Genomic DNA, 10,931 nt, shown 5'->3' on the forward strand with positions numbered 1-10,931 from the left:
GGCCGCCCGCCGTCCCGACTGTTTACACCGCCCGCCGCTAGGGTCCGAGTCGCTAAAACACAGACGCGCTGGCAGCGAGGAGGATCGCCCGATCCCCGCCAGCAGTCCGAGGATGGGGTACAGGGTAGGGAAAGAGGACCGACGGAGAATAGAAAACGGTGACCTAGTGCAGGGAGTAAACTGGTGTTGAACGGATTACGCAAGACACCGCGCAGAAAAGTATGACAAGGGATTTCATAGATGACGTCGCAGTCGACAGACGTTCCTCCGATCCGTCGTTTCCATCCTCAGGATATTCAAATCCTTCTCCTCCACGCCGCAACTCTCAATTCGGGCTGGACACTGGACAGGCACCTTTATCTCATGCGGGCTGCTCACTTGGAGCGGCACCGTTGCTCCCGAGGGAGCGCACCCGTAGTCACTGAAATGCAGTGAGTACTTGGGGGGGGGAGGGGGCTGGTCGGCCTGTCCTTCGGGACGGGCTCAGCCCCGGTGACTCACTAGGGTGCCTGCCCAGACCAATGTCTCCCCCTAAGTCCTATCATCCTTCTGGCTCTGAAATGGTCTTGTCAGACCGAAATGGCCTAAACCCAACAAAAAAAGACGTGACTCGACCCCGGAAAGGTCGGGTCACGTCTTGATCCCAAGAGACCCGATCCCGACCCTGGACAGATCGGGTGACACGAGTGAACGTGAGACCACCTGTGGCGAGCGCAAAAATGGAAGTAAGCGTTAAAAAGGATATGTATGTTAACGAACATAGATGCATCCACAAGGATGGCTGAATTCGTAGTAGCTCGTCTTACTTGTTAAATGTAGGGCCAAGCTGCCCTCCCCTATATTCCCCTCCCATTTCCCCCTCAACATCCCCTCTAGGGGGGGGGGGGGGAGGGCGATAGAGTTGAAAGTGGTAACTTGGGTGGATCCCTTGCAGAAGGACGTGCTTTTCCTGAATTCTGCTGGTGTAACTGCTGTGGAATATCCTTAAAGGTTGGATAGCCTGTTCCTAATCATTTGTTTTAAGAGTAATATTACTCTTAAAACAAATATTATAAAAAAGATAAAAAGATATCTTTTTTTCGTGGAAAATTAATCAACTTCGGTGTAGATTTGTTGCATCAAGATAGGCGTTGTTTTATTTCTCCTACTTGCAGAAGCAGGTGACTAAATGAGACAAAGATATAAGCAAATAGATTATTTGTTTTGAGAAAAAAAAAACTTTTGTTTAGAAGTGCTACAAACCATTCCGTTATTGGAACCCTTTTATAGAGTTTTAACGTTTAAAAGAACATAGTATAAACACTAACGGTGAATACGCTAAGGCTTCTTGTTTCCTTTCACTTTATAAAACATTTCCCACCAAACCGCAACCACGTTTCATGCTGGACTATCGTTGACAAAGTTTTGACACTATGGCACACGACCTTGGGGCGATAAGCGTCATCTAAAGAAATTTTTAATGTTTATGCAAACATTGCAACCGTGCATCTTATCTTCGTGTCGCACTACGCCACATAAACATTCGTTCACAGGTTACCGTTTGAACAACTTCCACATATAGGCATCGCTTGCTATCCTAGGTTTCAACAAAAAATAACCATCTCTTACATCAGCTTACGGCAGTATATGATGTGTTGATTAGAGCATCATAGGCATAAATAGAAGTGTATATTTACCAATATTTTATGCAATGCATGTACCGAAATTCAGAAAACTTGTTTATACATTATCGAAAATATGCCTATGGTAACATCGCTATAGTGCAAAGACAATCGCCTTTGCTTTAGATTGATTGAAAATGAAATAGTTCATCGCTTTTCATATTCCATTATATTGAAATAATCATTGAACACTTAACATCTTAATTGCAGCCACTTCTGGCTGCCTTCCCGTAAGTGGGTTTGTTTTCTCATTCCTTCAGAACTGTTTTACTCTTGCACCTGAAAGAGAAGACAGGACGCCGCCGAACTAGCACCTGGTTGTTGCAAAAGTAATTGACTGTTTTTCCCTTACCTGACTTCCAAACACTAGCTGCCAGTCACCATCCATGCATGAATATTTATTTGATCAAGTGTACCTATAGTTCGCTGGTGGGAGTCCCCTGTCGCACCAGTTTTACATGTCGCCCAGAACGTACGTGGGCGCCAAACACGGCTACTTTTGTGCCGACATGTAGAAACCACCGTGTAGGTGTCACAGCGCCTCAGACACATCCGTGTCCTGTCAACTCGGTGTCATGTGGCGGCGGCTCCCCATAAAATGTGTTCTACAACCGACCAATTAGGCCCATTTGGCTGAGTTGATGGCGTGCAGCTGCTGACGCCCGGTCGGAACGGGTGATTTCAGTGACGCGTCACCGCCGACCTCAGTGACTCGTCACCGCCGGCCTTCCCCGGGTTCCGCTCAGTCGACAATGAATGGAGACGCCCCAGTGGTGGCCGCAGGTCCCCTCAGCGCGCTGCCCGCGGACCGGCCGACCGCCCAGCCCAGAGCGCGGCCAGTGAGAGGGTCTGCGGTCTCTCACCACAGCCAAGCTCGTCTGGAATGTGACGGCTGTTTGGCGGCGCCGCGATGTGCTTGCTATCCTCTCGGCTTGATTCCCGGCTGTTATGAACGCGGCGTTGTTTCCAGTTCTGTAAGCAGAATCTGAACTGAAAGACGGCCAGGTTAATGTTACAGTTGCTTCTTGAAGTGGCATATCGAATGAAGGGAAAATCTCAGTGTGAGCGGCCAGCCTGGCCCGTAACGCTTTTGAGGTTTTGAGATTATGAAACAGCAACAGCCACTGGGCTGATTAATCAGCTTTTTTTAGCAGCCCTAGCCTTTTTTATCTAATAGATTATTGCCTAAGCTGGAACATTATCTTCGTCTCTTACCTACTCCCAAATGTGATATGAAAGGAAAGATAATATTCAGCCTTAATATGACACCCGCAATGAGAGAAATAACTTACTTTTTTTGAAGTATTGAATTAATATTAACCCCCGCGGTGCCCGAAATCACCGAAAATGCATGTTTTTTCGAGAGTAAAAGAAGGCCAGACAACTTTTATCAGGAAAAGTTCGTTTTAACCCGCGCCCCGCTGGGCTATTCAGCCATACGCGCCCTGCGGGGGGGGGGGCAGATTCTGCCCCCCCCCCTGTCTAACTTCCGAACCGATGGTCGTAGAAAGACGGGGAAAACGGCAATCGAAAGCTCTCAACAAGGCGGATCTTCAGAGCCCAAATTTTTTTGCTTAAGTAGGTCAGAGGTCAGGTCAAGGGTACAAAATGCAAGTTTCTACAGTATCGGCCTTGCACCGTAGTTGCCGAAGAATGGACTGAGACTGATTGCCCAAAACGTGTTCTTAGACTACCAAGACAATATTCGTTGCATACAATGTCATTCAAAGGTCAAGGTCAAGGTCAGGTCAGGTCAGGTCAGGTCACCAAAAACAAAATATAGAAAAGGGCATGTGCGACACATGTTTTATGGGTCATTTTACTCATAGAATTCAATAGGCACACTCAATAAGTGATATGGACCACCTCTGGATGAATTTCAGGTCGCGGTCAGGTCAAGGTCAGGTCAAGTGAGGTCAAATTTTGAAGTTGGTTATTAAGGCCTAAAAAGGTGTCTATCTGATGTAGTTTTTCACGACGAATCGAATGGTGCTACTTTTGTTTCCGTACGAGGTCTAGAACTTCCAATAAAATCATTTTTTCGAAAATTTTGTGTGTCGTGACGTCATAAAATTTTGAATAACTCCCACATTTTTGAACCGATTCTTCTAAAAATTGGTATGTAGGTGCACATTGACCACTTCTTTTACATATATTCCGTTTTTTTTGATACACTTAAAATTTTGGATTTTATAACTATTTTTCCAAAAAAAGTCAGTTTTTTGAAAAAAAAAAAATTGGACCAAAATCCAAAATTTTCAAAAAACCGAGATAGCCATTTGATAGAGAAAGTAGAACCACGTATAACCTTGTTTGTTACGTCTTGATTCCTTTAAAAATGAAGATGTTAGCGGCGTTTGAAATTTTGCCGTTTTTGAGGCGAAAATGGCGAACATGACGTCACTAAAACGTCAATTTCTCAAAAAAACTTCCGACGGATTTCGCTCAAATTTTCAGGGAACGTGTCAAATTGATGTATGATAAGGTACTGAAAGTTGGACGTCGCTGGCGTAACGCGTTTAGAAGTTATTGGCGAAAAACGGGAGGGGGGCAGATTCTGCCCCCCCCCCAGCGGGGCGCGGGTTAATAGAGCAATGCGTAATGAATCGAAATCCTATTAGTTTTGGGAATTCGGAGAAACTTTTTTGGGGGTATACCCCCGCAGGGTCCACGACCGCCTTTCTGGATCCACCAGTGAGGTTACATATAGAATTGACACGCATCTCTCAAGTTGTATAGGGAAAATGTACAAATGGATCATTATCCAAAACTGAGCATTCACCCTGCAAGTGCACACGCATTGTCACCTGTAAGCTCAGGAAACGGAAGTGTTGTGTTGCCTCTTCACTGTGGCCTCGTGAGAGGCGGGCGGCCGAAAACAATCACCGGAACTGCCGGACATGTATTCTGGCCGCCGCACAACAAGATGCCAAAAACCCACGTGACCAACGCCTACGCCGCCATTACCGGAAGTCCACCCCGGACTTAGTAGTGGGCCGATGCCGGTGACTAAACACGAGACGAGAGGGCGGTGAGCGTTCTTACAATCGTAGTGCCTATCAAATAAGAAACTAAGCACGACTACAACGCGTGGGCATGAAACGTCTACATTTTACAAATCACCTTGGCGCCGGTTCGGAATTTGCAATCAGCTGACACGACTTGGGTCTTCCCTAAAAATAACAAAGCAACCTCGCACAATTCTGGCGCAGCTGATACGAACACTGAACAGCGCAACTAAATTCACGACACAACACCACCCCTCTCTTTGAGGGAAAACACACCCTATGAAAACACCCCGGCACAGGTACGGTGCTGAGCTAAACTGTACACGCGCAAACTCGCCTAACCTACGGCGAGAAACGCTTCCGCGGCCTACGCACCCTACGGCTGCGGCGCGGGGCCGCATGCTCGTCAGGGGCGGCACCGACTGGCGCCGCTGGGACAGGACTGGTACCCCTGGGCGGCTCGGGACACACATCATCGGTAGGAGCGGGGTCCACGGTCACAGGGGCTGGGTCAGTAGGCTCGGGCTCGCCCCCGACTGGGTAAAAGGTCACCGGCACCTCGCGATCAGCTTCCCCCGGGCGGCCCGGTACCAGGCGCCTGGCATGCACCCGCTCACCTGTGGCCAGCCTGTAGCTGACCGGACCGGTCCTGCGGCTCACCTGCACAGAGCGCTGCCCCTCGACCCGGCCCGTCCCGGGCTTCCGTACTCGCACCCAGTCGCCAGCTTCCCATCGCGGGGCGGCCGTGGCGGTGCGGTCATACCGGGCCCTGTAGGTCTCCTGGTACGACTGGTGATGCTGCCGGACAGCTCGATCCTCGGCAGCACGGCCGGACGGGGTCACATCGGACGGGGTCACATCGAGAATCGTCCGCGCCTCCCGCCCCCTCATCAAAACAAAGGGCGACACTCCGGTCGCCGGGTGGACCGTGACCCGGTACTCACCCAGGAACTTTCTGACAAACGTCGAGCGCGGCTCCCTCGCCAGGCGAGCCGACTGGATGGCTTCCTTAACCGTCCGGTTCAGCCGCTCGACCATGCCGTTGGTCTGCGGCGAATAGGGCGAACTAAACGTCTGTTTGACGCCCATGCGACCCAAAAACTCGGCGAGTCGGCCCGACCGGAACGCAGGGCCGTTATCTGACAGTAGCTCCAGCGGCACACCTTCGCGAGCGAACACTGTCTCCAGGAACTGGCAGATACTGTCTGCCGTCGCGTCCTGGCAGAGCGCGACCTCCGGCCACCGGCTGTACATATCGACGAGCACAATGCCGTAGCGCTCAGACGACGGACCTCTCATGGGACCGATCACGTCCACCATGAGGCGCTGCCACGGTCCATCTGGGAGTGGGATGGGCTGGAGGGGCGGCCTCTCCCTCCGCACGTGCCCATCGTGCTGAGAGCAGACCTCACAGCTCTTCAGCAGGTCACGCACCTGCCGGTCCAGGCGCGGCCACCAGAAACGCTCACGAAGCCGCTGTTTTGTGCGGACCACCCCCTGGTGGCCCGCGTGCGCGTTAGTCAGAACGCGCTCGCGCAGCGCCGCTGGCACCACCAGCCGGTCACCGCGGAGCAGCAGCTGGCCATGTACGGACAGCTCGTCCCGTACCTGAAAGAAACCAGCTGCTCGGGGGTCAACGTCCCTCTGGCGGGGCCACTGCCCGGACACGTACCCACGGACGACGCTGAGACACTCGTCGGCCGCCGAGGCGTCACTGAGCTCCTCCTCAGAGATGGCTGCTGCCACCGTCAGAGCTGCAATCTGGAGATCGTCATCATCCGGCCACCAGGTCTCGGCTACCGGCAGCCGTGACAGGCCGTCGGCCACGGTGTTCCGCTCCGAGCGGACGTACTCAACGTCGAAAGAAAACTCGAGCAGGCGGGCCTCCCACCGCGCGACACGCCGGCCGACGCGCGTGGAACCCTTGGGACCGAAAATAGTACACAGAGCCTGATGATCCGTGCGCAGAGTGAATTTCCGCCCCCAGAGATAGTGGCGAAACTTCTCACAGGCCCACACCCCGGCCAGCGCCTCCTTCTCCACAGTGGAGTAGTTACGCTCGGCCGGAGAGAACGACTTAGACGCGTACGCGATGACCCTGGGCGACCCCGAGGCGTCGATCTGCGTCACACACGCGCCTGCTCCGACGTCGCTGGCGTCGGTCGTCAGCACCGTGGCGAGCGCGGGGTCGAACATACCCAGCGCCGGTGACTGACGGATGGCGTCCTTGACGCGCTGGACGGCGCTGGACAGCGCCGGCGACCACTCGAACTTGTCAGCGCGCAGCGCAGCTCGCAGCGGCTCGACCAGGTCCGAGTACCGCGGCATGAAACGGGCGTGGTAGCCCGTGGCTCCCAGGAAGGCGCGGAGGCCCTTCTCGTCCTGTGGCTCTGGAGCCTCCAGCAGCGGACTGATCCGCTCTGGGTCGATCTGCACACCGGCCGCTGAGATCCTGTAACCGAGGAAATCAATGTCACGGCAGCCGGTGGCACTCTTGGACCAGTTCACTTTCACACGGTGGTCCTCCAACCGCCGCAGCACCTGCTTCAGGCGAGCGTCATGCTCCGCCTGGGACGGTGCGTGGATGATGATGTCGTCGAGGTACACCTCCACCCCGGGGATGCCCTCCAGCATCGACGTCATCACCCTCTGAAAACAAGGGCCGGCACTCGCCAGACCAAAGTTTACACGGCGGAACCGGTACAAACCCTTGTGGCTGACAAACGTGGTCAGGTTCTGGCTGTCGGGATGCAGCTCCAGCTGGTGGTACGCGTCCTTCAGGTCCAGCCTGGAGAACATCAGCGAACCACGGAGCCGATCGAGAACGTCCTCAATCCTCGGGAGAGGATGACCATCCGTGATGACCGCCTGGTTCACCCTCCTCATGTCAACGCAGAGGCGGATGGCACCGTCCCGTTTCCTGCCAACGACCAGTGGTGAGATCCAGGGAGACGCGCTCACCTTCTCAATCACGCCCTGGGCCTCCAGCTCATCAATCCGGGCACTCACTGCGTCCAGCACAGCCAAAGGCAGGCGGCGCAGTGGCTGGCGCACTGGTGGTACCCCTGGGTCAACTGTCACTCGGTGCTGGTACCCAAGGATAGCGGGTTGGGCCCCCGGAGAGGCTGGTAGCTCGTCAGGAGGGCTGGTGGGTTGGGCAGGCTCAGGAGAGGACACACAGGTGGGGTTGGTGGACACACTGCACACACGGTTGCCCACAATACAAACATCAAACACTTCCATCAGGTCAAGGCCCATCAGAGCGCGTCCTGACGGCACAACATACACTTTGACCAACTCGGTTTTCCCCCGGCATGACACATGAACACTTTTCACCCCCAGCACATTTAGCACGCTCCCCCCGTAGGCACAAAGGCTCTCCTCGGCTGCCCCGAGATCACCCTGCACAGAGTCCCTCGGCAGGATGGAAACTGGAGACCCTGAGTCCACAGTGAAAGTTACCTTGAGCCCCTCTACCTCAGCATCTAGGGTCAGCGGCACGGCACTAGCCCCAACAGCTAGCACCTGGACACTAGAAACCACACTAGCACCGCAGTGCTGGGCAAAGTGGTTGGTCTTACCGCACTTGGAGCACTTCCTACCGAACGCTGGGCAGCTGCGGTCACCTCTGCGATGTCCAGGGCGCCCGCAGCCCCAGCACTCAGGGCCTGCTGTCTGCTGCTGTGGTTGCTGCCGTCTCGGCTGCTGCTGCCTCCCCTGCGGAAGCTGCTGCCGTCCTTCCTGCTGCTGGGCTGGGACCGGGCCGGAGCGTCGGCGTCTGGACCCCCCTCGCTGAAACTTCTGTGGCTGCAGGGCCTGGACAGGCACAGGCACGGCTGGTCCCTCGATCACCCTTGCTTCTCGTTCAGCAGACTCCAGGGTGTCGGCCAGAGTCAGGGTCTTCTCCAGAGTCAGACCTGACCCTTCCATGAGAAGCCGCTGCCTCAGCTTAGAGCTCACGGTCTTCTCAATCACCTGGTCTCTGATAAACTCGTCCATCTGGGCACCGTACTCACACGTGCTGGCCAACTGGCGCAGCACGGAGACCCACTGGCTGGTGGTCTCACCTGGTTGCTGCCCCCGGCTGCGAAAGCGGTAGCGCTCAACACAAACATTCTGTTTGGGAGCGAAATGGGCCTCGAGGCGGCGCAGGCACCATTGGAAGTCGTCCTCGCTTTCCAGCTTCTCCATGGGTGGCAGATTCTCAAACACCCGCTGCCCCTCCGTCCCTAGACAAGTCAGGAGGACAGCTTGGCGACGTGCGGGAGGGAAAGCGTCACCTCCGACCGCACACAAAAAGTTCTCAAACATCCTGACCCACCGAGGCCAGGGAATCGCCGGCTTAGCTCCAGCGGTGGGCAAAAACGGCGCGGGAGCCGCCGCGAAATCCATGGTGAAAAATCACTGTTCGAAGTCCTCAGTCGCCACTTTGTTGTGTTGCCTCTTCACTGTGGCCTCGTGAGAGGCGGGCGGCCGAAAACAATCACCGGAACTGCCGGACATGTATTCTGGCCGCCGCACAACAAGATGCCAAAAACCCACGTGACCAACGCCTACGCCGCCATTACCGGAAGTCCACCCCGGACTTAGTAGTGGGCCGATGCCGGTGACTAAACACGAGACGAGAGGGCGGTGAGCGTTCTTACAATCGTAGTGCCTATCAAATAAGAAACTAAGCACGACTACAACGCGTGGGCATGAAACGTCTACATTTTACAAATCACCTTGGCGCCGGTTCGGAATTTGCAATCAGCTGACACGACTTGGGTCTTCCCTAAAAATAACAAAGCAACCTCGCACAATTCTGGCGCAGCTGATACGAACACTGAACAGCGCAACTAAATTCACGACACAACAGGAAGTTGTTACTAAGCCGTGTAGCATTTAGGCGATTAGCTCTGCCGTCCAACATTTCCTTCAGGGGGTTACCGCCGAGCTACTAGACACTTGTCGCCGCCTGGTCGTGGAAAGGGTAAATACCGGGCTGTCCTACTACAATGGCTTGTAGTTGGTACACCGCGGACATAAAAAGTGGGATAGACCACAGTATCTCGGATGTTCTACCGCTCAGATTATGGAAAAAATGTTGGTGCTTTAAAAGAACTTCAAACAGATCTTACGCTGGGCTTTCGGTATGACAGACATTTCATGTGCATACCCGTACATCTGGCGTTCAACGTAAAAAATCATGACATTGTATATCAGACGACTGTGCCAGCCACGAACTGTGCCGGACGGAACATAATCCCCTGCATACCTCGAACTTCACGCAAACAGCATGCAGCCGGCAATCTATGCACACAGTCCTCTGGTATGCACATAACTGACAATGGCGCGTGTCGGAAGCACAAGGCTGGTGCTTTTCAGGCGAAATTGTAGCGCAATCAGCATAGTTCCTTGATTTATTCTTCTTCCAGTTAAAAAAACAACTATATAGATGATATTGTTTTTACATTAACTTGGGAACTTGCCGGATGTGCTTGGTATAGGACAGCTGGCCTTCCGTCAACCGTTGTCGAATTTCCGAAAGAGGTGATGGCCGATGGGTGATGACAACTCATTCATAGATCCATGAAGAAGTAGTCAAAACACATCATTCACGTAAAGTTCTTCCAAGCTTTCCTGAATCTTTGTGGTAATGTGTTGGAGGCATAGGCATACACGTTTAAAAGAATAATGGTCCTGTGCTGGCCCTTGGGTAGTGAATCGTTATTCTAATCTAATGCGATTTGAAGTGCTGGTCTGTAAGGCTATCACTCAAAAGAATACGATTTATGTACTCAGAAATCTGTCAGTTTCAGTGACTTGTCACTTGTCAGTGATCGAGAACTGAGTGTGTATGCGAGTGTAAGCTCGCACAGTCAGTGTGTAAGAGGGAATCTAAGTGTTGGTGAGTGTAGGCGAAGAGAGCTGAGTGTGAGCGAGTGTAATAGAGTGACATTCGTGGCGGCGTGTGCTAGTTTCGACTGGGAACAAGTTTTTCGGTGATCCCTGTGTGTGTTGGGGTTTAGGGGCGCCCAACTCGGGAGGTTATATGGCGCCCAAACAGGAGTCAGGCATGTGAATGATAAAACTCTGGATTGGAGTTGCTCTGAGTGGAGTGGAGGTCCGAGGGTGCTCCGATCCACTCCGGAGCGCTCCAGTGTGCGTCTCCGGCCGTCGGCGGCTGTAAACATTGCGGCTCATTACGGGCCCGGCCCGGCCGGACGGAGCCGGCGCGGTCGTTTGTCGAGTGCCGGCGCCGTTTGAACTGGCCGCCCGC

At 53.6% G+C, this 10,931-nt stretch overlaps 1 protein-coding gene across 1 annotated transcript; it reads right to left on the minus strand.

Moving 5' to 3' along the window:
• Window positions 1-5,045: 5,045 nt before the first annotated feature.
• Window positions 5,046-8,860, minus strand: LOC122373011 (uncharacterized protein K02A2.6-like). The gene is made up of 4 exons (XM_043350721.1): window positions 8,630-8,860; window positions 8,272-8,421; window positions 5,330-7,714; window positions 5,046-5,051 (listed from the first exon to the last, which is right to left on the minus strand). Exons 1-4 carry the CDS (start codon window positions 8,858-8,860, stop codon window positions 5,046-5,048), a joined length of 2,772 nt encoding a protein of 923 aa, XP_043206656.1.
• Between the last annotated feature and the right edge of the window lie 2,071 nt (window positions 8,861-10,931).

The sequence above is a fragment of the Amphibalanus amphitrite genome, unplaced genomic scaffold (assembly GCF_019059575.1).
Source record: "Amphibalanus amphitrite isolate SeventyFive unplaced genomic scaffold, NRLGWU_Aamphi_draft 001431F_arrow, whole genome shotgun sequence".
Taxonomy (NCBI): Eukaryota; Metazoa; Arthropoda; class Thecostraca; order Balanomorpha; family Balanidae; genus Amphibalanus; species Amphibalanus amphitrite.

What these genes read in the sequence shown, in the direction of transcription:
- LOC122373011 (XM_043350721.1), bottom strand. Translation starts at nt 8,860, where the DNA reads ATGGAGAAGCTGGAAAGCGAGGACGACTTCCAATGGTGCCTGCGCCGC. An exon ending in ACCAGGTGATTGAGAAGACC is followed by an intron (nt 8,422 to 8,629) that starts GTGAGCTCTAAG and finishes GCCCGGTCCCAG; the next exon opens with CCCAGCAGCAGGAAGGACGG. An exon ending in CCGCAGCTGCCCAGCGTTCG is followed by an intron (nt 7,715 to 8,271) that starts GTAGGAAGTGCT and finishes CCAGTGCGCCAG; the next exon opens with CCACTGCGCCGCCTGCCTTT.